Source organism: Barbus barbus (assembly GCF_936440315.1).
Source record: "Barbus barbus genome assembly, chromosome: 34".
In the NCBI taxonomy this organism is placed as follows: Eukaryota; Metazoa; Chordata; class Actinopteri; order Cypriniformes; family Cyprinidae; genus Barbus; species Barbus barbus.
In genome coordinates, this window is record NC_136762.1 from 7,456,840 (window position 1) to 7,483,299 (window position 26,460).

Genomic DNA, 26,460 nt, shown 5'->3' on the forward strand with positions numbered 1-26,460 from the left:
TTAAGTCAAATGTGGAGCATTTGTGAATAAAAAATGTATAAAGCAAAATGATGTAAATTAGTCTCTTTCATTGCTGCTTATCATTGATTCACATTCTCCACGTTGTTTTGACCGTATCATTTAGCTGTATCTGTCTCTCTTTTTGTTGTTTCAGAGTTAAACATCCTGTGGGCTGGCCATCAGGTTCACCACAGTTCTGAATACTACAATCTGTCGACAGCACTACGCCAGTCTGTCACCCAGCAGTTTTCCTCATGGGTATGAAGTACCTGCATCTCACTAATTAATCTGTGATCATTTTGGCATGATGCACGACAGATCATGTAACAGTTATTAGTTAATGAGCTCTAACAGTGTAGCTAATGGCCTATTATGAAGTGATAATATTTTATGTGTTTTATCAGGCGTTTTACCTTCCGCTGGCGCTGATGGTCCCTCCGTCAGTTTTTGCTGTGCACATACAGTTTAACCTGCTCTATCAGTTCTGGATTCATACTGAGGTACATACTGAGATTCGTCTCTACTAATTCTTTAGCACATTTTATTACTTTATTATTTTTAATCTTTTAGTAACATGTTATAAGCAATTTTGTGATTTTGACCATTCCAGGTTAAGTTTCATAGTATGTGTAGCCATTTTCAGAACTCTTAACCATTTGTAGTTTTGCCCGTTCTGTGGTTCTGAATACCACAGTCAGTCATAAGTAATGAGATTTTGAGATTTTATGAAATATTCCAAACAGAAGCTTTACATTTGCCATTTAAATGGCCTTCAGTATCGGCTTTACATTCGGGGATCATTTGGGAAATGGATTCTGAATCACTTCCATCTTGTAGAGCTCTATTAGTGAAAACAGTCTTCACGTCTCCAGTTTTCTGAAGGGTATAATTTATGCTCCCTTTTATAGGCTTTTTTTGATGTTGTGTAATTTATTGGCGTCAAATTCCCAGTCCTCGTCCAACATTAGAACGCGAGTTAAATTGTGAGGGAGCTCCTTTCTTTTAAGATAAAATTCAGCTGTTTCCAGATCTCTCATTACAAGAAAATAAAGGACCACTGAAATATGGCGTTCACTTACGCTGAGCTGTTCCCATTTTGCAGACGTCAGAAATCAAGCACTCAAGTAAAAAACCTGATGGTCGGCTCTAACACCTGCGATATATGCCTCATCAAGCTCAAATGGATGTTTATATCCTAGTAAAATAAGGCATGGAGTGTGTACGTGTACATTTAACAGTGACACGCAGGTATATTTATGAGTGTGTGTTATCAGACTCATTGGCTTCTATATGCGTCTTCTAATCCAATGTAATGTTTGTTTTACTTCCAATCTATAAATATTGTTCTTTCCATCTGGAAATTTGGCCACCTTTCTCTTTCCATAGTTAGCGGAGTTTCGACCGAGCTCATCAGATAAGAAAACACTATGTATTAATGATGTCTCCAAGTACATTTGTGAACATCTGAACCAGTCAAGGTTCCACAATCCCTGAAGAGCACATTTCTTCAGCGTTTGAAGCCAAGATAAAGACAAGGCACTCAATAGGGAAAATTAATCACATGCTGTATGCAAGACTAATATTAAGATTCGGTCTGCCTGTCCATATGAAAAATGTCAAAGGAGGACAATGGGCTAACCCATGATCATTTGTCTTTTGGTGTTTTGTCTGTGGTTTACATACTGCATATAGGAACGACCTGTTGCTGTTGCCCTTTCGTGCATGAAAGGACATACTTATTAGTGAGGTTAAAGAGAGAGTTAACCAAAAAATGAAAAATTCTGTCATCATTTACTTACAATAAAGTCATACTAAACCTGTACGACTTTATTTCTTCTGTAGAACACAAAAGAAGCAATGTTCTAGTCATTTTTGTCCATGCAAGCTTTTAAGCTGAAAAATGACATACAAGTGGCTTGTGTGAGAAAGATACAAATTTAGGTCATTATTCAGTGACAATCTTATCCTTCAGTAAGCTGTTAACCATTGCAAATGGATCATTGAATCTGTGATTTGAACAGTCGGATGGGTTTTGTGAACTAGATCAACTGATTCAGATCATCAGTGAATACTGTCATATTTCGCTATATAAAAATAATCATATGACTTCAGAAGACTTGGAATATAGCACATAAGTCACATGCACTACTTTTATCATATTTTATGGTAACTTGTAACCTGTGACCTTGTGTTTCTGTCACTAGCTGGTCAAAGATCTTGGACCTCTAGAGTGGATCCTAAATACTCCCAGCCACCACAGAGTTCATCATGGTAAGCATTATTATCTTTAACTGTAGAGTTGCTTCGCACTGTTCTCATAGTGCATTGGCTAAGCATGTATTATCATTGAGATCTTATCATGTGACTTAAGTAACATGGTTAATACTGGCTATGCCCTTCATTTAAGGAAAAACATTTTACACCTGTTAACAGAGATTCCATAATGACCAATGATTATGTATGAAGTGAGTCAGTAACATTTGACCATGAATTCACAGGGCGAAATCCATATTGCATCGATAAGAATTATGCAGGAATTCTGATCATATGGGACAGGATGTTTGGTAAGTAAAATGTCAACCAATAGTTGTTGTCTGAAAATGAATGGAAATGAGCCCTAGCAGCACATGCATCCATTAAACTCTCTCCCCCTATTATTTAATGTCGTCTTTTTACTGTCTGGAGTAATAAAAATGGCACAAAGCACAAATCAGTGTAATTTATAACCTATAAACACAAATTACTTATTACTTCTCAACAAATGATCTGTAATGCACTTTTTTGTAAATTGTGACGAATGAACACACATGCAAGTCACTTTGAAAATGTGATGTTCTCTGCTTCTTCCCATCATAGGTACATTCGCTCCGGAAAGTGATAAAGTTGTCTATGGGCTCACACACCCAATCAGCACATTTGAAATCTGGACTGTTGAGGTTAGTCAGAATTTTGTATAAATTCTTATAAAGATATATTTATTTTTAAGTTAATAATTAATTCATTTATTGTAATGCATTGACATATTAATACTAATATTACAGTAATATTTTTTATTTTTAGTCAAATACTTTATTTTCTAATTTATCCTGTTTTCAAGTTTTGCATAAGGTTATAAGGTTAGTTTTTTACTATAGTATTATTGTAACATACATGGGCTCAGTGATCACAGTATGTAAGCAAAGTTTGCATCATTCATAAACAAAATGCTTAGATTAATTTTCCCCCACATTCTATCAAGAGCTTTGACTGGTGAAAATAAAACACTGGAGATGAATTGGGTTTCACATAATGGGCTCCAGTGTATCAGACCGGCCTAATTTTAGAGATGTAAATATCCAACCAGAGTCAATGGGAGCCGGGCTTCTCCTCACATTACCGTGCTAGTGGAAAAGCCATGCTGTAACCATAACATTATTACTCCACTTTAAGCATACGGCTCAGGAGCGGTGAAAGAGTCCTGCAAAACCAAATGGAGGTTGTGTTTGATTATTTTTTCGGTGCTCTCCTGTGGCGGTCTGGAGTAAGAGTGATCTGATGTGTGTGACAAAAAGCATTTAGACGCGAGGACGAGATGATGATGAATAAAATGAATTAGAATAATGTTTATCTTACGGTGAAATATAAACTGTGATTTAAAGTCTGACAAATGAATAAAATACAGATCAAAGGGGTAGTATTTCATCGTCATAGTTGAGTGAAGAGTTTTTAGGTAATGCTGCATTAAAGAGGTCGCCTAATATTAAGGATGCATGTGCCATGTATGGTTTATAGCCTCATTCTTCTTTTCTTTCCTCTCTAAAGTTCCTTTATTATCCGTACCTATGGCAGAGGTTCTGGGAAGCTGAAGGAATTTCAAATAAGCTGTCCGTCATTTTTAAAGGACCAGGCTGGACTCCAGGAAAACCAAGACTGGGAGACATCGCTGATATACCCCAGGTGGGAAACCTTTTTATTTTTGTTTACTCCACTATATCAAGATGTTTGTTGATAAAACTGTAGTCTGCATGATATTTTGAAATTAATTTAGGATGCATTTAAAATTCCTAAATAGAAAATTAAAATGGAATGAAATGGGGGAACCAATGAAAAACCATTCAAATGTTTGGGTTCAGTTTTTTTTGTTTTTATTAAATAAATACTTCTATTCAGCAATTACGCATGAAAATACATGAACAAAACCAACAATGAAGACTTCAAAAAAATATTTAAAAACATAGACTTATTTACATATAATATAAAAGATAGAATAAAAGAAAGAAATTAAAGAAAGAAATTGCTCTTTTGAACAGTTTCCACAAAAATATCTTTGCACAAAGGTTTTCAACATTGCTAGTCATAATATCTTGTGCTTTAAATCAGCTTATTGGAATGATTTCTAAAGGATCATGAAAAAAAAATTCCATTTAGCTTTGCCATCACAGGAATTAATTATATTTTAAAATATATAAAAATAGAAAACTGTTATTTTAAATTGTAATATTAAATGTATTAATGTTTTACTGTATTTTTGATTAAATAAATGCAGACTTGGTGAGCATACGCATTAAAACCTTTTCAACAGTCGTGTATATAATTTTTAATAAAAGAACTTTCAGTGTATGGACCATGGTGGAAAAACACTTTTTCTAGAAATGCTTTTCTGAAATTTACCTCAGAGTCTTCAAAATGCACCCAAACAATATTTTAGGACCAGGACTCGGTTAGCATTTAGGAAAACTTGGAAATTATTTTAGCAGTTCCATTTCTGCTAGTAGTGCAGAAATGTTCACGTTCACCTTTAAAATTGGAAACTCTTTTGTTCCTCACCTTACTTGTCGTTTACTACCTGCTGTTTCTTTAACAGGAAAAAAGGTCTCTCAAATAACTCCCCGAGTTCTCACATAAAAACAGACTTTACAAGTGTGCGCCGCTGCCAAATGAATCTTAACCGCCTTTGTGGGCTGAAGCACAATAAGCTCATTTTCACTCGTCTTTAAAAAGGCGAGCTTTTTTGGGCCCGATCAAACAGCAGGCCTGCGACAAGGTTTTGAAGTCTTCTCATCAGGAGAGCGGCGGTTTGCTTTGAAACACGTCTGACTGTGCCACATACTAACAGACGCAGTTTCACACTCTGAGGAACCCTGTCTCTCCCTATTTTTCTGTCGCTCTCACCATGTTACAATTAAAGCCACCTCAAAGTGGGCCCTGGTGATCCTAAACATGTGGAGAGAGCAGGAATTTGACAGAAATATCTTGAAAGGCCCTCGGTGATGCAGACCGGGGTGTGCCTGTTGTTTCTCCTGTAGACTGGAGGAGAGCAGGAGCGAGGGAGGTCGGCTCGGATGTGTTAATTTCTGAGGGAAAGCAGAACACCGCGGCGGTGCAGCCACCAGGGTTCTGGTGTGAGGAAAACCCACACGTCTCTGCAGCTGAGACAGCCTCAGGAATTCTTAGGAACTTGACAGTGATCAAGTTCTCAGTGATTCATGTTCAAAAACACTGATGTATGAAGCAGAGTTATTTTAGGTCGGGGTCGAAACAGTGATGCAATTTTCTTATGGACTGTGATTTATTTGGGAAGTATTGGATCGGCCGAATAGCGAGTATATGTACCAGTTCTGATCAACAGTCTAGACCATCTTTGACAGGTTAATGGTGCTAATTAACCAACTAGAAACCATGTAAAGCCATCTACCACCTAAAAAGTTACTTCCTGGTGAAAAATGGTTTGTTTTAATGCTTAAAGAGGTCAAGTTGGTTTTTTGAGCATAGAAGCTGGTTTATTGCTGGTTCAAGGTGGTCTGCTTGCTCTAACCAAGTTGACCTTGGGACAACTAACTAATGGCTCTAATTAAGCAAATCCGAACAGCCAGAGACAATTTAAAACCATCTATGGTCTTAAAAGCATCTGTGCAACACATTTTGAATACAACTTTTGGTGTGCTGTATTGATAACTAATGGTGTGTGCACACCAAAAGCTAATTGAATTATTTCAAATGCAAGGATGCTTATAGATGCAAATTCGCACCGGGTGATGCGAATGACGTGAATTGCCCCAAAATGTAGGAGAGTATGCGCAATGTTTTTATTTGTGCAAGTGATATTGTAATGTGAATATTCGCTTTACTTTACTTTACTATTATTCTGCTAAGTGGTAGCCAAACAAAAAAACAAGCGTATGGCCATTTTTGTTGCATGGTGAAAAAAAGAGTTTTTAAGACAGATACTAGATATAAAAATGATTTATATACTTTTATACTACAAAACGTTGTTCTTTCTACAATCAGATTACAGGAGAGGAAATGCCTCACGATCCAGCATGGTCCCATGTGATGCAAGCCTATGTGCTTGTACAGTTCCTGCTTTTGCTGGATGTATATAACAACTTGTTAATGGATCAAAACGTAGGTACCTTTTCTGCTTTTTTTAACTTTCACCGTTGAAATCGACATCTGATTTTCCCAGAAATGTGCCCCACTGAAATATCAACGCTATCATCTGAATGCCATCTTTCATTGTGATCAACGGGAGCTTTAAAAGCTTTTAATTTGCTGTGTGGTTAATGGTACCTCACAATGTCTATTATCAGCCTCGGTCTCTCTCTCATTATCCTAAATGTTCCTCTAATAATAAGGCATTTTACTAGTTGAGTATGGAAAGAATACTTTGAAGTAATCTTTGTCTATTATTTTTCAACCCCCCCCCCCCCCCCCCCCCCCCCTTTTAAAAGCATAGAGATGTTCAGTTGCCCTTGTCCGTTATCCTTGGAAGTCCATGTTCCCCAGGCATATTTTTGGTTAGCCAGAAAGCACAGCCCCACCCTGCCTCCCTGCTGAATTGAAACGGCCTGTTTTCCTGTGATTCCTACCTCTGCAGTGCTCTCTTAGTTGTGGCTCTCAGAGATGTGTCCCCTGGATCCATTTCCTTAGCTCCACCAGCCAATAAAACAGCCGGTTGGTGGTCCAGCATCCAATACAAATGCTCTGACTGCTTTCCCAGCCCTGGGAAACCTTCCTTTTGCATCAGTCACTTTGTCCAAGGAAAATAACAAACCAAGGCCTTGAGGCTTAGCAATAAATAATGTAAAAATGTGTATTTATACCTCTTTGTCTGTTTGCATTCAGTTCCATTGACAAGTGATGCTACAGAATTGCTTAGTGGAACTCCGAAAAAAAAAAATAATTATGGACATCCTCCATACAGGGCTATCAATCCCGCTGGATGTTTGACTAACTGTTCATTATGGAAGGTCTGTGTAGTTGACCTCTGCTGAAATGCAAATTTCAGAAGATGGTTTTCCCCCTTTTTTCCCCCCTTTGCCCTCTTGGTCTGTTATTTTTGAAACTGGATATGGAAAGGCTTTAAAAATTAACCAATCAAAATAGATTTTTTTTTTCCCCTTTTTGTTAATTGTTGAAAAATGAGCCAGCGCTTCAGGGCTGAGGTCTGGGATCTGGATTCTATCTGGTGACACACAGGAAAAAGTCTGTAATTGTTTGCTGGTGTCATATCAAAGTCAGTCACCTGACTTAACCACTGCTGAGTATGATGGGTTAGCAAGGTCAAGAAAACCTCATTAACATAATTTGTTGTATTAGCAGCAAATTATCAGAAGATTATGATTTCAGTGTAAATCCAGCCATATAGGTGTGCCAATTCAGTCATAGATGATACTTCCCTAGTGGTTGGCCTTGAGTTCTTGGACCGTCGAGGTAGTATTACTCAACTGTCCTGACACCTACATTTGTTAGGTCACTTTTATTCAGCTGTGTTGCTTGCAAAATTATTTGAGTTTTAGAGTTATTATTATAGAGTAAGACGAAAGAAGGTTTTTCAAATCATGACCTAAATTTTTGTTTGCTCACAGTACAAAATCAGTGTTTCACTGTCATACTTATGGATACTTTACAGACCTTACTTTACAGAGATATATTATACATATAAATACATATTACACATTTTTTAAACATGTACGTGTGTGTATATTTCTATATAAATATAAATATACACAGTACACACGTATACTATGTAAACACAAACATTTATTTTGGATATTACTTATCTTTCACCTGCAGATACTTTCTGAGATGACTGTACTTCTTTTGACTGTCTACGTATTACTTTCTCTAACCTCTCTGGGCTTCCTGATTGATCAGAGGTACAGCTCCTATAACTAACTCCTGTTTTTATTGTAACTGTTCTATTGTATTTTTTATAAATAAATCAAATCATGACAGTGAGTGAATTATTGGGCAAGCTAATTCTTTAACTTAAAATGTGTGTACACATGCTTTTTATTTCTATATTTGTTTTATTATTAAATTCATGACAGTAACTGCATTTTTGGGCAAGCTAACCCTTTTAATGAAAGTTTGTGTTAGCATGCACTGTTTTTTTATTTAATTTGATTTTACTTTTACTTTTTATTTTATTTTATTTTATTTTATTCTTTCTGTGAACTGGGCTTAAGGTGAACCGTCATTTTTTTTCCAGTGAACTGGTTTTGAAAATTTATTTACTGTATATACAAAGTATAGGGATATTATATTAATATACTCTATACTACAGCACAGTACAATAATAAATGGTTGTTGTGCCTTTCTTTCAGTGCTAATGCAGCTGAAATGGAGACGCTGAGATGTGTTTTGATAATGGCTCTTCAACAGTTTGGTTACATTAAGCCTCTGGTGCCTCTGTTGGCTTTTCCGATTGAAGTAAGTTTGATTGACACATGCATCATTACCATAGTCTGCTGCCATTTAAGCACAAGGCGCTCTTTGGATCATTCTCAAAAGATGCTGAAGAACATGATCATCAGGTTTTACACTAACTTGTGGAGTTCATGCTGCTCAAGTTCTGCACAAACTGATTTTTCAAATAAGCTTTTCACTCAGATTTTGATGATTAAATGATAGAAATAGACATATTTCCACTAGTGCTATCAGACTTGTGTATATGTGTTACCTCCTTCCTAAATAAATGTGTGTTCGAGTGAGTGTGTGTTTGTGTGTGTGTGTGTGTGTGTGTGTGTGTGTGTGTGTGTGTGTGTGTGTGTTTCGGATCTGGCACTGGGTCTCTCTACACGCCTCAGTGATGTATGACTCCAGATGCATGGCCCAATTGACCATAAAATTGCTGTGTGCGTTTCTGGCACTTGCAGCGTGGGCCGTGCATCTCAGCTGACCTTTCATTAGCGCACCACCTCTCTCTTCACGACCCTCCATCCCTCCTTCCAGCTCTCCTCTTCTCACCATCCCAGCTTTACGCAAAGGCAACGTTTCTGGAATCAATTAAACACGTCTGCGGCTCGCCGTGGAAGACTGATTAGATTTACACAAGAGCTGAATTGCTCGTTTTACTTTGTGAGCGCGCATCTGTGAGCTCAGGTGCTGAAGTGCCTGCAGAACAGTTTTAGTAGAGTCATATTTTTGTGTCCGTGTGACCTGTACCCATAGACTCCACCTGATTTAATGTGTTTCTGTTGTAATATGCCAAGGAAAGAGTTACCCTTTCCCTTTAACTTTCCTTTACACTGGTCTATTTGCAGCAATGCCATTATGACCCTTCAGAAACATTATCATTTGCTAAAAATTGCCCTGTCAGTTCCTCACTCATCCCAGCTTCTGTTTATTTCAGCTAGTGGATGATGTTCTTTCATTTCTGTCTGTGCTTTTTCCATTCTGTGTTTTTCCACCCATCAAAGCTAATATTTGTCCTCCTCATTTCTCAAGGGCGAAACAAAAATTTTACCGCTGCAAAGACCCAGCCCACTTTTTTTGAAGGAAAAGGTTAAGATAATATTATCAAGATCAGCTTCACAAAAGCTGCAGTCAGCAGCACAGCTTGCTTATCTTTTCATAGCACCTGACACCCTCCAACACACCACAGGAGAGGAACTCTGGAGCTTGGAGCCTGAATTAGACTGATAAGAAGAGTATTAGCAAGTAGTTCAGGTGATTGGGCACATTTGATTCCACTGTTACTTCTCAGGTGTCACCGCCCAGTCATTCCCAGTGAATTAGGCTTTGTGGATTGTTTGGGATATCTTGGAAAAAGATATATTACAGCTTTTTGTCCAGGGAAAATAAATATTTTCAAATGTAATTTTTTTTTTTTTTTTTTTTTTTACTTTGTACAATACCGTTCAAAAGTTTGGGGTCAGTTTCTTATACTTACCATACCTGCATCGGTTTGGTCAGAAATGCAGTTAAAAAGTAATATTGTGACATTTTATTTGAATCTGAACTGTTTTCTAATTTAATATATTTAAAAAATGTAATTTATTCCTGTGATGCAATGTTGAATTTTCAACATCATTACTCCAGTCTTCAGTGTCACATGATCCTTCAGAATTCAATCTGATTTGCTGCTCAAGAAACATTTCTTTTTATTATTAATGTTGAAAACCGCTTAGTATTTTTGTGGAAACTGTGATACATTGTTTCGCTTTCTTTGATGAATAGAAGAGTTTTAAAGAACAGCATTTATTTGAAATACAGATCTTTTATAACATTTATAAATGTAATTACTGTCACGTTTGATCAAGTTGGTGTCATTACTAAAATCTTACTAGCCCCAAAATTTTGAACGGAAGTGAATATATATGCTTTTCAATTTTTTTAGTAATCAGCCCACTAGAAAATATCACAGTTCCTTTCCAATCATCTCTTACATTTACATTTACATTTATACATCATGTGTAGAGCATGTGATCAAATCACATCTCTGACATAAAATTTGTATTTTGATTTTACAGTGGCATAATCAGTAACAATTTGAAAATCGCCACTCTTGATTTAAGAAGCCTAATGCTAACATATTCTGGAGCTTTCAGTGGCTTCATGTTCCTAAGCAGGCTGCCATGGTGAACCGAACGTTCCTTACAAGCCCCAGGAGACCCATCCATCTTGGGCCTTGTCTCAGGAATCCCATTGAACTGATTTACAGAAAGTCCAGTGAGAGTCACATGAGGCTGCCACGACACCCTTTACACCAGCATCAAAGCGCTTGGAGCCGGGCCGAACCAGGCTTCAGTCTCTCAGCTTCTTTTCAGAGAATTGGCGCTCGTTTGATTGCCAAAAGCAGTAGGGGGTTTCAGTAATGGGTCACCACTGCCACCTCAGCTCAGAGTCATGGACGAGTGCTTGAACTGCTTAACAGGTTTTTTTTTGTGTGTGTGTGATAAGCCCATGTTTTCAATATCATAGTTTATGGTGAGCGATTCAGTGGCTGTATTTTTTATTTGATAAAAAATACAGCAAAATATAATCACAATTTTAATGACTGTTTTCTATTTGAATATACTTTAAAATGTAATTTATTCCTGTGACGCAAAGCAGAATTTTCAGCGTCATTACTCCAGTCTTCAGTGTCATGTTATCTTTCAGAAATCATTCTCATTCTAATTTGGTGCTCAGGAAACATTTTCTAGAATTATCAATGTGGGAAATGGTTGTGCTGTTTAATATTTTGTGGAAAACATGACACTTTGCACTCTCTAACTAAGAAGCACCGTGCATTATCACCATGTAAGCATCCACAGGTTGAAAAAGCCCCATCGCTATAGTCATACATCACTGAGGTGACAGCAGAGATTTAGTTCAGTTTGCTTTTGACCCAAAACTGCAGCTGCCCCAGAGACTCGTCGCTTTGCTTATTAAACCCAAGTGTGAATATGTGCTGCTCGGTTCTGCAACTCTGCATGTATCTTGGTATTTATTTCTATCGTTTTTATGTGTGTAAAAGAGAGAAAAAAGCTGAGGGAGACAGAAGTGGTCATCTGAGACAGCAAGAGCAGTAAAAAGAAGGGAAAAATACTATATCAAAATGTACACATCTCGTGTTTTTTCACTTAAAAATACGCCTGCAGAGGAAAAAGCCTCTCAAACTGATATCTGCCAGTTTGTCATTTAAGGTTGCATTCTGTGATTTGTAAGGTTTCCCAAAGCTCTTATGACTAAACTAAATTAACTCAGGTGGCAGTATAGCTCTGAATGAGGTAGTGTCTCAAAAGCATTTGTGCTGTCTTTAACATTTTTATCCCTTTTGTCATACAAATATTAATTGAAATTTTTCTTCTAAATCTCTTCCTCCCATTTCACGCAGAGACGAATATAGATGGCTTCTAGTCTTTGTCCAATGCATATGATTCCCTAAAGAAAAACTAGTATTGTAAGATATTTCTCCTAAGACTTGATGACACAGTGTAGATCAAACTAATGTGGGTTACACAACTAATAATTTAATAATTTTAGGAGAATTTGATTAGAAATATTTGAGAGAAGCAGAAAACTTGAGCACAATGCTCTCCATTTAATAATAATAATAAATTATTTGAATGAGGGTAAACTTATATGCATTGAAAAAAAATTGCTATGGCATTTGATGGGTGGATTCAGGTAGCTTGAGGTCAGGAAGCACAGGCCATGCCTTTCCCTTCATTTGTCTCGCGCTCTCTGTCTCTCTTCTCTCAGAGGGAAACAGCTGTGCTGCTCCTGAGGAAACTCTGGTTATTTCCCATTGGAGAGGTAGTTCTAAAAGATAGAATATGATTTTGGACTCTGTTTAGAGCTCGGATGCAGTTTATGGGCTAGAAAGCAAGGAAGGAGGGGCAGTTAAGGTTACAGCTTTTTGGAAGAATGTCACTTTTGGCCTGTTTCCACAGTGAACCTCAACTCCAAATGCATCATGGGAGATTCTTTGGCCACGTGCTTGACCTATTGGCTTTAATTATTTTCTTTTTTCTTAATGTAGTATATTCTCCTGGTATGTGACATTTAGGTTTCTCACAATTAATCACTTCAAATAAGGTTTTGACTTTAAATTTAAATTTAAATTTAAATTTAGTGCATAGTGTATATTGTAACAAAATCTTAAAATATATCAATATTTATGATTTTGCACATTACATAATTTATCATTTTCCAAATAATTTAAATTTAAACACGTGAAAACACGTAATGTGCATTACTAGAGATATGACTAAGAAAAATGAAGACATTCAGTAATTAAGGTTTATAAACTGGAATTAGCCTATTAAATGTCAATATCTTGTTTCCCGCAGGCCTTTGTCTTAATCTCTGCAGTCTACTGGAGTCTACAGTGTGTGAACCAGCGACTCGACAGGATGAAGAAACAAAACTAGATAAGACATCAACTGCAAAGAACATCATACTGACGCATTACACACAAACTGTTTACGATTCAGTGTCCTGCATCAGTGACATCTACCATACATTTAACTGAGATTTGTCCTTATATTTTGACCAAAAAACTGCTGCTGTCACAAACTCTTCTCACTGATTTTAGTTTGGCATTGAAGAGATACTATAAAAATATCTAACTTAGCTTAAAACTAACTTCTCAGCCATAATCAATGCATGTGGTTGATTAAATACAAAAGGTACCTACTAACTGTAGCTTTATCTGCATGCATACTATTGTTTGAAATTTATCAAATAATACAAGTACAATAACTAGTGAATTATGAAGAATTTTGTCAAATTATACACCAATCTTGTCATACTGTATACAGACAATACCTGACCTCTTACTGACGGATCAACTATATAGCTATAAATATATGTGTGTGTGTGTACTATTTTAGTAAAACTCAGTGTGAATAAACCAAAAAAGGCTGTTTGTTACTTCATGTAATTGTACAAGTTAACACCAGGTGGTGCTAGCAGGACCCCTAAAACTGTGTCCCATTTCATTCAATAGCCTGCATGTTTATTGATCATTTCAATGCTTGTCAGGGCTAGTTTCACTGGAGAGCAATTACACTACCACTGTCATATGAGCTGACTGTTTTGATTAGTTAATAATAAAGATAATAGTTAATAATAAAGAACCTTGGTATATTTTTAAAAATGAAACAATACATGGACCACGTCATGTCAGTCAGCAAGACAAATAATGCAACAATCTGCCTTCCAATAGAATAAGAACATTCATTTTAGTAAATGTTTATGAGAATAAAACTATATTTGATTTTATATTTTCTTTGTCAAAGCTTGTTTATATGATTTAATTGAGCACCTTTCTAACATGATATGACGTGTTTGACACTATTTCATAGTTTCACAGTTTCATAACATCTGGATTTCACACCTGGAATAAAGCAAGGTGGCATGCCTAAGTGGATGTGGTGTGAATAATTAATGACAAATTTGTTAGATGTCTGGCTAACAGATGCCTGGAGAAGGTGTGTCTGAATTTTATATATTACTTAAATGTTATTTCTCATTAGGTTATCAGAATCTGCAGAATATTAACACTTTTTTTTTTTCTTCACGGTGAAACCTTCCAAAACATCACTGATTTACTTCATTTTGATGTATTATGTAACACACATTTGCCTCTAATGTAATATATAACATGTCTATATGTAATATAGCCAGTTTGCATCTAATGTAGACTATTTGGACAAAAGTATTGGGACACCTGACCATTACACCAACAGGAACTTCAGTAACATTGCATTATAAATGCATGGACATTAATATGGTGTTGGTCCCCCTTTACAACTACAATAGCTTCCACTTTTCTGGGAAGGATTTTGGAGTGTTTCTGTGAGAATTTTTGCTCAGTCATCCAGTAGTGCATTTGTGAGGTCAGGCACCAATGTTGGATGAGAAGGCTTGGCTTGTAGTATCCGCTCCTGTTCATCCCAAAGGTGTTCGATGGGGTTGGGGTCAAGGCTCTGTGCGGGCCAGTCAAGATCTTCCACACCAAGCTCATCTGACTGTGTTTTAATGGACCTCGCTTTGCGCATTGGGGCACATTCATGCTGGAATAGAAAACCTTCCCCAAACTGCTCCCACAAAAATGGAAGCATAGCATTGTCCAAAATGTCTTGGTATGCTGAAGCTGTGAAGGGTTAGTTCACCCAAAAATAAAAATTCTGTCATTAATTACTCGCTCTCATGTCATTCCAAACTCGTAAGAAATTGGTTCATCTTCAGAACATAAATTAAGATATTTTTGATGAAATCCATGAGCTTTCTGACCCTCCATAGACAGCAACGCATCTGAAATATTTAAGGCCCAGAAAGGTAGCAAGGACATAATTAAAATAATCCATGTAACATCAGTGGTTCAACTGTAATGTGATGAAGCTACGAGAATACTTTTTGTGCGCAAATAAAAAATAACTTTATTTACCGATTTCTTCTCTTCTGGGTCAGTCGAGAGCACCATGACAAAAGTATTAAAGGCGTATCCTAATACTTTTGTCTATATATTATATAGCTTAAAGGTGTAAAGCGTTTTGCTAATTTGTGAGTAAATGACATTTGGTACGGTTATGTGTGTGTTGAATGAGTGCTGTGACTGACAATTCCTTGGGGAAGATGGTCCCCCTTGACATTTAAAAATACATGGAATTGGTTATTCCGTTCAATAACTTTGTAGTCATAATGTGCATGTACTCAGTTATGTTATTGTTTATATAAACTAGTACAGCTCTATATTTACACGACAGCTCGGTTTGGCTCTTTCCTGACATCAACGACTGTTAGTTGTATGCCTGCACATTGAGTTTGAGCTAAAAGCTCAGTGATGTGAGGATAACTCACATTAGCAGTGACCCAAACCTCTTTTGCACAGATATTCTGTCGGCCTATTATGCTATTAAGTGCCGACTGTAAGATCTGCATTGCAAGTACACAATGCAATCCACTGGAAACAATTTTCAGAGGCTTGATTAGGTAAAATGTATAATGTGATGAAAATAGCAGGCCTGTGTCCTCATCGAAATGGCAGATGGGTCCCGTTAGCCTCACAAATGTGGTGTTCTGCTGCCAGAAAAGACCCAAATGACTCATGTTCAGATTATAGCATTACACTGCTTGCACCAACTGGCAGAACTAGAAAGAAATGGGTCCATCCTTTATGTCTCCTAGCCTGGAATGAAACTCTTCCACGGGATGTTGACCACGGTAAAATATACAGTATTATGGGATTTGTGGCCTCATTTAGCCTTGTAACAAGATTGTTTATAAAATATGTGGTGTTTGGGTTTCATTTTCCAACTAGACATGTTTACAGTTGGCAGTAATTTGCCTTTGCTAATGGCTTCCAAACAGCTATTCATTGAAAAGTGATGCACATGCAGTACATTCAGATGTTGTTCTGGTTAACTTAAAGGGATGGTTCAGTCAAAAATGAAAGTTTTGTCATCATTTACTTGTTCCAAATCTGTTTGACTTTCTTTCTTTTTTCTATGGAATATAAAAGAAGATATTTTGAAGAATGTTTGAATAGTTTTACAGAATGGTATGTTTATATGACAGATGTGATTGGAGTTATTCAGTTGAATAGAAGGGATGCCGAAAGCTTGGTTAATTTGTTCTACTTTTTTAAAAAGTAAGATCTTTGAAAAAACAATTCAGAAAAAAAAAATCCCCAAAATTTAGACATTTGTTCTGCATATTTATTTCATTATTCATTACTTATTTTGATTGCTTAATGAATAAACAGATGTTGAACACATTCTTTCAGACAACAAAGAATAATTGTGAAACAACACTAGTTTAGCATCATTTGATGATGAGAAGTTGGCTGAGACCAGTAGGAGTCTCTACAGTAGGTCCAAAATGATAGACATCCTCTACCCTAACTTCCCCTCAATAGACTGCATCAAATATCGCCTCCTAGATTCACTGTCTGCTAAATGGCAAGATGGAGAGATGAAGGGGGAAAAGAGGAAGGGAGGGGGAGTGTGTGTGAGGCACGAGAACCGATTGTTGTAGATGAGTAGATCGCTCTCCCTCTCTCCAGCGCTCCTCTCTCACGCTCATTTTCCCATAGATACAAACACAGTGGCTCTGTTAGAAGAGAGAGAGATGCTGGCAGGTGACGTCCCCTCCAGACGATGCAGGAAAACACACAACATGTCTGTTGGAACGCTGCTGACTTTGAGAAGCATCAGGTGAGTGGAACTCACGTTTTGCACTTGTGTTTGTGTTCAATCCGTTACCAGTGACAACATGATGGAGCTCTTGACTGTATTTGCATTATGCTGTATTGCAGACAGGGTTGAACAAACACTGCTGTATATATTACACATCATATTACATATTACACATCATTTGTCAGTGTGTGAGCTTAAGCTGTGGGTATTTTAACGGTGAGCTGTGAGTAAAAGCCATTTTGAATGTGGGTTAAGGTCAAGACGAGGCCATTCATTTTTCGTAGCCTGAGGCAACGCTGAGAAGAGTTTGTTTTGGGTTCTTGACATGGCAAGCACTTTTATTCATAAATACAGATCATCTTTCAGAAAAGACACTTGCCTCAGGGACTTCCTTCTCTTGTCGCAGGAAGTTCAAAAGCTTGACAGGATGTGGAATTGAGCAGAGTTTTCCTTGAGTAGTGAGGATTGTAGAATACTTCAGAAATGGATGAGCTCATGAGCTCATTTTATTTCAGTTTCTTCCTTTCTATGTGACAATTATCATTTTTTATGAAAATGTATGAATGTTTTGGCACAGTAGGCCTGCTGCGATATTTGTTTCAAAATCAGGTGAAACTGTCAGATCAGTCAGATATGATTTCTTTAATTTAGAAACTATTAATATGAGGGTTGTGTGATATATTAGTACCATATTGGAGTTTTTTTAATGTCTCAGCATCAATCGATATTGGATTTTTAATTGTACAATATTGTTTGCTGTGTTTTTACATCTAGATTATCTTTGCCATCATCTAACACTTTGTTCATTTTAAAGCTAATCATTAATAACTTATTAAATGCAGGCTTTAGCTAATTTTAAAATGAATATTAATTTTTCATACTCTATAATGTCTAAATCCACATTTAAAATGATTGTTTTTACTTTTTTTAGAGTTTTATTTGAAATGTATTTATACAAAATAGTATTGAATTTTAATATTGGTCATTTATCGGTTATTGGCTGTAATATGAAAATAATTATCCGATTATCGGTGTATAACTGCAACTGTATACTTGCTCCCCTAATAGATTATTAATTTGGAATCTACATTGTCTCCACAAAATGCCAGTTATTAATTTCACTCACATCTCACTTATAAATTGGTATTTTCTTTTATTCGATATTATCTTGAATAACTAAAAAAATATCTGGATGTTAAGCTAAAATGTGGCTGATACTGTAATTGGATTTTTTTAGATTTATGTACACTACCATTCAAAAGTTTAGGGTAAGTTTCCACAAAATATTAAGCTGCTGCTTTTTTCAACATTGATAATATTTTCACCAAATCAGCATGTTAGCACTGTATTAGAATGATTTCTGAAGGATCATGTGACACTGAAGTCTGGAGTAATGACTGCTGAAAATTCAGCTTTACCATCAATAAATTACATCCTAAAATATATTAATGTAGAAAACTTTCTATTTCAAACAGTAAACATATGACACGATATTACTGTTGTTGCTGTATGTTCTCATTCTTTGGGAACCCAGTCATGCTTGTATAGTACAAAGCAGTGCATCACATCAGTCAGTGCCAGTCACTGTGGTCAAGCCTAACGTTATCTTCAGCACTGACTGGCATGTTGTTGCACATTCAAATATTTAATGGCACAGATAGCTACTCTTCTTGTTGTTCTGTAATAACCGATACCAAGCACAGAATCACAAAAACACAGCTTTACACATATACATGAAATGAGAAATAAAGCTAGACTATATTACACAAGATTTACAAGATGATTGACAGTTTTCTCATTCTCTCCACAGAGGCTGAGCTGCTGGATCTTATGTATGTAAACAGAGGCAGAAAAACACTGGACAGCATGTCGAATGAAGAAAAGTGGGTCACTTTGAGTCCAAATGAATTCTCTCTTCTTCAAGACTATGCGCAATGTAAGGCTTTTATTCTGTAACTCTTCCAAATTTACCCAATATTTGTTTATAAATCCACAAGTTATGGTAATGCTGTTTCAATTCATGGTTTATTCGATGCATAGAGCATCTTCCAGCCGCTAAATATCATTGCGGAGATGCTGACAAGCTGCCATTTCACTGGAATAAAAATCGAACCATTTAACGGCATTTGTGCGTGTCACTTAAGGAAATGCCATTTCCTGTCTGGATCTTAAGGTTGAGACTTCAATCTAATCCAATCGGTACCAGATTATGAGGGGAGAGAAAATTCTGATTGACAATTATTAATTCCCCTATATACATAATCCATCCATGATGAATGTTGATTCCTTTGAGTGCTAATGCTGCGGTGGGAGTCAGTCTGAATGAAGTGTCATCTATAATCTCTTTTTTGAGGAAATGGTTAGAAAAGCCCAGTGTTTGCTGTCAAAGTAGACCACTATTCACCATTATTTATTACATTTACCATTAAGATAAAGAGATAAAACTCTTATTTAGCAAAAATCTGCTAGACATAATAATAATAATAAAGGATTCAATTACACACCAATTCAGAAAATAACCACATAAAAATGAAGATACAGATTTGTGCCGTTTTGATTACCCTAAATCCCGCATTCATACATAACAAATCAACTGTCAACCAGAGGATGTTTCATTACGTATGCAGAGAACAGAGATTGTCTGCACTTAATTGAGTAGTCTGAATAATTGATACACCCAGAGCCCACTGTTTCCTGTGCCAGGCCAGGGCTTCTCTCATTCTGATTGGCTAGCACGCAGTATGACAATATGGGTTATTAGTGAAGAGCAAGGAGGGATATGAAACCTCTCTCACAGGTTTGAAAGTTGTGAGGTCTAGTACCTTTGGACTCCTGATAGAGATGATCTAATCTACTGAAAGATACACTACGGTGAATCTGTGCTGTGTTAAACAGAGGGAAAAGATTTCCAGTTAAAACAAAACTTTTATGTTTGAAGTTTAGAAGGGAGGGTGGCATAGTAATTTGTTTTTCAAAATCTGTCTTTTAAAAAATGTCCATGGCCATTGACGAATAAGGACTTTTTAAATTGGGATAAACATTTTTCATAAATGTATCACAAAGAGCATTAAAAGATTTTTCCTTTTCAAAAAGAAAACAATGATTTAATTAAGTAATAAAATAATTTAATAAAAAGAATGTTAAATATTACGCAACACAGTTTTCAACATTGATAATGATAAGAAATAGCACCAAATCGTATTAGAATGGTGTCTGAAGAATCATGTGACACTTAAGACTAGATATTAATATATTAAAGCTAGTGCGGTCAAACGATTAATCGCGATTAATCGCATACAAAATAAATGTTTTTGTTTACATAATATATGTGTGTATATTTATTACGTATATATATAAATACACACACATACAGCATATATTTTTTTAATATTTACATGTATATATTTATATTCATATAATTTATATATCATAAAAATATATTTCATATATAAATGTAAAAAAAATTCTTAAATATGTACATGCATGTGTGTATTTAAACATTTATAATAAATATACACCGTACACACACATATATTATGTAAACAAAAACTTGTTTTGGATGCGATTATTCACGATTAATCGTTTGACAGCACTAATTAAAACAGAAAATTTTAAGTTAATATTTCAATATATTGTTTTTTAGTTTATTTTAATCAAATTGCCTTGGTGAGCTTAGACTTCTTTCAAAAACATAAAAAAATCATACTTTTTAACAGCAATGTAACCTTGGGATGTCCAAAAATTATCAAAATATCTTTTCACAAAAAAAGCATGAATATGAATATAGAAGTTCGAAACATGTTCATCCTAGAAAATGACCTGCATTTTTCCTAACAGATATGTATTTTTAATGTTTTTTCACCATATCAACACGTCATTGACCATTAAATGTCTGAGCTCTATTTAAGTTTCTTAAGCTGTCTTAACTATTACAGTATCTTCCTTTTGTTTCACCCATTTGTTACAGACACAACTAAGAAACTAAAAGATGTTCTCCAGGAGTTTCATGGAGATGGGATTCTGGCCAAGTATAATCCTGAAGAGGTATTGCAATTCTTTATGGCCTTTTGAAGCACACTATTTTGCAATGTTCATGGTGAGCTAAGAATGCGGTACTGGTCCGAATGTTATGATGATGATCTAATTTCAGTGGTTATTAGAGCCATTAAACTATATGATGTGTCTTTTGGGTAATGAAATCATTTCAGTTTCCATAATTGGTTGCCATCCATTTACTGAAGATGTTTTTACTTGTCGTTTTGTGCTGCATAGAAGCCTGAAATCCTCAATCAGGTAAATTGTCATTTTATGGTTTTACAGCCTGGCTGCGCAGTTATTGGGTCAGTATGAAATATTAACCGAGTAACAGGGTGAATCACCTTCCGCAGGAAATTGACTTTGAGGGTTTCAAGCTCTTTATGGAGACCTTCCTGGAGAGTGAACTTGCTGATGAGTTTTGCCAGCATCTCTTCCTCAGTTTCTGCAACAAAGACCCCAAACCAAGCCCCTCCATGACAGACAAGCAGAGAATCATGGGTAATTTAAATCTGCCCATTCGCACAGACCGAACAACCTTCATTCAGACTTTCTGTGAAAAACAAATATACAGGTGCATTTTTTTTGTAACTTTTTCAAAAAGTGAAACTTTCTAGATTCATTACATGTAAATTAAAACATTTCAAAAGTTTTTGTTTTCATTTTGAAGATTAGCGCTTACAGCTCATGAAAGTCAAAAATCCAGTATCTCGAAATTATTAGAATATTTCTCAATATCAATCAAAATAAGGATTTGCAAAACAGAAAAGTTCAAGTTCTTTAAAGTACAGTATGTTGATTTATGCACTTAATACTTGGTCGGGGCTCCTTTAGCACAAACTCCAGCATCAGTGAGGAATGGCATGGAAGCGATCAGCCTGTGGCTCTGCTGAGGCACTATTGAGCCTTCAGCTCGTCTGGATTGTTGGATCCACTGTTTCTCATCTTTCTCTTGAAAATATCCCACAGATTCCATATGGGGTTCAGGTCAGGCATGTTGGCTGTCCAATCAAGCACAGTAATATCATGGTCAGCAAACCAATTGGAAGGTGCTAAAATCCTGCTGGAAAAGGAAATCAGCATCTCCATAAAGCTTGTCAGCAGATGGAAGCATAAAGTGCTCCAAAATCTCCTGGTAGACGGCTGCATTGACTCTGGACTCTGGATAAAACACAATGGACCAACACCAGCAGACGTCACGGCACCCCAAATCATCACTGACTGTGGAGACTTCAAACTGGACTTCAAGCAGCTTGGATTCTGTGCCTCTCCACTCTTCCTCCAGACTCCAGACCTTTATTTCCAAATGAAATGCAAAATTTACTTTTATCTGAAAAGAGGACTTTGCACCACTGAGCAACAGTCCAGTTCTTTTTCTCTGGTGGGAAGTTGTGGCCTAATGGTTAGAAAGTGGGACTTGTAATCCAAAGTTTGCAGGTTCGAGTCTCGGGCTGGCAGGGATTGTAGGTGGGGGGAGTGAATGTCCAGCGCTCCCTCCACCCTCAATACCACGACTGAGGTGCCCTTGAGCAAGGCACCGAACCCCCAACTGCTCCCCGGGCGCCGCAGCATAAATGGCTGCCCACTGCTCCGGGTGTGTGTTCACGGTGTGTGTGTTCACTGCTGTGTGTGTGCACATTGGATGGGTTAAATGCAGAGCACGAATTCCGAGTATGGGTCACCATACTTGGCTGTATGTCACTTCACTTTCTCCTTAGCCCAGGTAAGACGCTTCTGATGTTGTCTCTGTTTCAGAAGTTGCTTGGTAGCCCTTTTCCTGAAGACGTCTGAGCGTGGTGACTCTTGATGCACTGACTCCAGCTTCAGTTCACTCCTTGTGAAGCTCTCCCAAGTGTTTAAATCAGCTTTGCTTGCGGTCATCCCTGTTGCTTGTGCACCTTTTCCTACCCAATTTCTTCCTTCCAGTCAACTTTGCATTTAATATGCTTTGATACAGCACTCTGTGAACAGCCAACCCTTTCAGTAATGACCTTCTGTCACTTACCCTCTTTGTGGAGGGCGTCAATGATTGTCTTCTGGACTATTGCCAAGTCAGCAGTCTTCTCCATTATTGTGGTTTCAAAGAACAAGAGATTTTTTATCCCAGAATTTATAATGTAGGGATGGTCATTTAATGAAACTCAAATGTAAATATTCTAATATTTTGAGATACTGATTTTTGACTTTCATGAGCTGTAAGCTCTAATCATCAAAACTAAAACAAAACACTTTTTAAATGTTTTACTTTACATGTAATTGTGGTGAGTGGGGCGGGGCCAAGAGCCGTGGGAACGGAGCGAGGCCGGTGGAGTTAATGATAATGAGCGACACCTGCGACACTCACCGGTCTCGAGTCCCACGGAGGAGCTCCGGAAGGATAAGAGGAGGAGTGACGACAGTGGAAGACGAGAGAGGACCAGGCCTGGATATTATTTTGTGTTTTGTGTGCGGCAGTCGTCCGTGAGGGGCTGCCGCTGTACTTTTACGTTTGTTTATTTTGTTATTAAATTGTTGAATGTTTGCCGGTTCCCGCCTCCTTCTTCCCGACCTACGAACTGCGTTACATTGGTGCCGAAACCCGGGAGGAAGGAGGGACACGCTGTCAGAGAGCCCTCGCTGCTGAGGGGGATCGCGGTGCTGAGGAGATCGGGCAGCAGGGAGTAGCGGGGACGGCCGCTGGCTGCCCGAGGCGACGGTGGTGCTGGAGCGATGGAACATCAGGTGGGACGGAAGACTCGCGGCCGTGCTCCTGGGTCGAGGAGGGGGGCTGCCGTCCGAGAGGGAGCGGAGGAGTCGGCGCCATTCGCCGAGTGGCCGTAGCCTGCTGCCATCCGCCATGATGGGGAGGAGCAGGGAATGGGGGACTCGCTGCCGGCTGCCCTCGACCGGAGGAGCCATCGCCGTCCGCCAGGAGGCGGAGCGTCGAGCCGTCCACCAAAGAGGTCCAGTACCATCGCATGGCACCGCGAGTGAGAGCCTCTCAGCTGGTTGAGGACCAACCAGCAGTGTGTCCGGGAACCGGACCGAATTTTTTTTTTTTTCTTTTTTTTTTTTTTCCTCTCTCCCCTCTCTCGTCTCTGTCACTCCTCATCCTTCCGTCTCCTTTTCTCTCGCCTCGTCTGTCCGTACCCCCAGGTACGCCGCGGCCGCCCTGACGGGTCCCCCCCAGGAAGGGGGGGGGAGTAGAGCGCAGTCTCGTGGGTACCCCCCGGCCTGCGAGGGGCGATGGGGGTATGTGGTGAGTGGGGCGGGGCCAAGAGCCGTGGGAACGGAGCGAGGCCGGTGGAGTTAATGATAATGAGCGACACCTGCGACACTCACCGGTCTCGAGTCCCACGGAGGAGCTCCGGAAGGATAAGAGGAGGAGTGACGACAGTGGAAGACGAGAGAGGACCAGGCCTGGATATTATTTTGTGTTTTGTGTGCGGCAGTCGTCCGTGAGGGGCTGCCGCTGTACTTTTACGTTTGTTTATTTTGTTATTAAATTGTTGAATGTTTGCCGGTTCCCGCCTCCTTCTTCCCGACCTACGAACTGCGTTACAGTAATGAATATAGAATATTTGAAAGTTCCACTTTTTTAAATAAGTTACAATAAAAAAAGAACTTTTTCACTAATCAAGATATCTAATCAAGATATCTAAATAAGTTACAATAAAAAAAAAGAACTTTTTCACTAATCAAGATATCTAATCAAGAAACCACTACTAAACTACTTTAGTTTAGAGAAAACATTTGTAAAGTCAGTTTACACTACAACTAATACTTTTATTCAGAAAACATTTATAATGATACAAAATGTTGATTTAAAATAATTGCTGTTATTTTGAGATTTCTATTCATTAGAGAACCCTGAAAAAATGTATCAGTCCACAAAAAATATAAAATGTTTGATAATAATCAGCATATTATAGTGATTTCTCTAGGATCATGTGATACTGAAGAAGACTGGGGTAATGGCTGCTGAAAATTAAACTTTGCCATAAATTACATTTTAAAATAGATTTTACATTATAATAACATTTCACATTCACAATACTGTTTTTACTTGTTTTGGCAGTCTTGTTGAGCATCTTTCTTCAAAAGCATTAAAAAATCTTACTGACGCTAGTAGTGTACAGTATGTACCAGTAATGCTGGCCACATATATGCACACAAAGCAAATATATTTAGTTTATTCCTGTTATTCGGTTTTATTGTATAACTTTGTCATAAACTTGCAACATTATTTCCCAAAACTCCACCAGGGAAACAGTACCAATAGAGTTATTAAATCTCTTAATTATTTCCCAGAAATTTCTAGCTAAAACACACCACAAAAAGTGATGTTAAACATAATTTACTTGTGGTTTACAAGGTCTAAAACTCATAAAGGGAAGCTGCGCGCCGCCAAAGGTAACAACATCCCCGTCTAAAGCTCTCGGTTCAGTCCAGCTGAAGGATATGATCTGCTCCCTCTCTCTGCTGGAGGGTGGACGACCAGAAGACAAACTAGAATGTAAGATCACTTACTATGCAATACCTTTCCTACTAATTTACTAGTTTTATTCAAAACGCCTCACAGTACACTTACGAGTCCTTTATGGTGTTGAAGAAGCCACCTTTTGGTTCCATTAATGGGTTTCATAATAGAGAAAACATGAGGCGGTGCTGCCATCTACTGATTGTAATTCCAGGCTGCTATTTCAGAAACCTGTTGCAAGGGCCTGCTCAGAATGATGCTAATAACATCTTGCTAAGGTGTACCACTGCCTCTGAGATGCTATTATGCAAGAAATATCAAACTGTTTGAATGAAAAACATGGGCTAGTTCAGATTGAATTGTCTTCTTGAGAGATTCTGCCATTGGCTGAGCTGCTGGTAGAAAGGCTGAGATTTCACTCTGAATTGTGAGATTCTTTCCATAGATATCCTTTTTTTGAGAATACAGAGCCAGTTTCCTATCAGGTTACCCTTGTAGATGCAGAAATTATCTTTGTATTGAATCTGCTGCGTTTTCTCTTTTTCATACTTTCTTTATTTCTGTCGCAGTTATGTTTCGCCTTTATGACACAGATGGGAACATGTTTTTAGACAGCAAGGTGAGACTTCATCTTTCCAGCAATGTCTCTGGTTTATTATTGTTGTATTAACAGCAAACGCCACCTTAGTGGTTCATTTCTGGATTGGATGCATTTACTAATTACGCTCTTCTCTGTTAAATTTGTTTCAAGACTTGTCGGTAATCTTTAGTTTTATAGATGCTTTTTATAACAAAGAGATATAAAGGACAGATTCAAGATGAGACATCTCAAAATGATAATTAATGTATATACTGATTTGGTGTAAAAATTTGGTAAATTTTGGTAGAAATTGCTAGTAAATTTCACAGAACTTGCTAGAAACTTTACAAAGAATTAAAAAACGGCAAGTAACACACTGAATTGAGCATGAAATTTTGAAGTAGATGAATTACTCGTATGTAATTCAATGTAAAGTATAAAATATATATAAAGAATATTCTCCAGAAATCTTTTTTATTATATATGCACAT

At 37.4% G+C, this 26,460-nt stretch overlaps 2 protein-coding genes across 2 annotated transcripts in view; both read left to right on the forward strand.

Annotated features, from left to right (window-relative positions):
* LOC306854081 (alkylglycerol monooxygenase-like) overlaps nt 1-15,146 on the forward strand; it is a 34,295-nt gene extending 19,149 nt beyond the window's left edge. The window contains exons 4-13 of the mRNA XM_079391884.1: nt 155-258; nt 405-500; nt 2,205-2,271; nt 2,499-2,564; nt 2,857-2,936; nt 3,802-3,936; nt 6,268-6,384; nt 8,056-8,138; nt 8,589-8,694; nt 13,044-15,146. Of these exons, the coding sequence (XP_079248010.1) occupies nt 155-258; nt 405-500; nt 2,205-2,271; nt 2,499-2,564; nt 2,857-2,936; nt 3,802-3,936; nt 6,268-6,384; nt 8,056-8,138; nt 8,589-8,694; nt 13,044-13,124 (935 nt within the window). The 3' untranslated portion in view covers nt 13,125-15,146. The remainder of the gene's footprint in view (nt 1-154; nt 259-404; nt 501-2,204; nt 2,272-2,498; nt 2,565-2,856; nt 2,937-3,801; nt 3,937-6,267; nt 6,385-8,055; nt 8,139-8,588; nt 8,695-13,043) is intronic.
* Nucleotides 15,147-18,761: 3,615 nt separating this feature from the next.
* Nucleotides 18,762-26,460, forward strand: part of LOC306853863 (diacylglycerol kinase beta-like) — a gene marked incomplete at both ends in the record, with an annotated part of 58,085 nt that continues 50,386 nt past the window's right edge. The window contains 6 exon segments of the mRNA XM_079391513.1: nt 18,762-18,831; nt 20,863-20,939; nt 21,168-21,188; nt 21,284-21,431; nt 25,285-25,425; nt 25,959-26,008. Of these exon segments, the coding sequence (XP_079247639.1) occupies nt 18,762-18,831; nt 20,863-20,939; nt 21,168-21,188; nt 21,284-21,431; nt 25,285-25,425; nt 25,959-26,008 (507 nt within the window).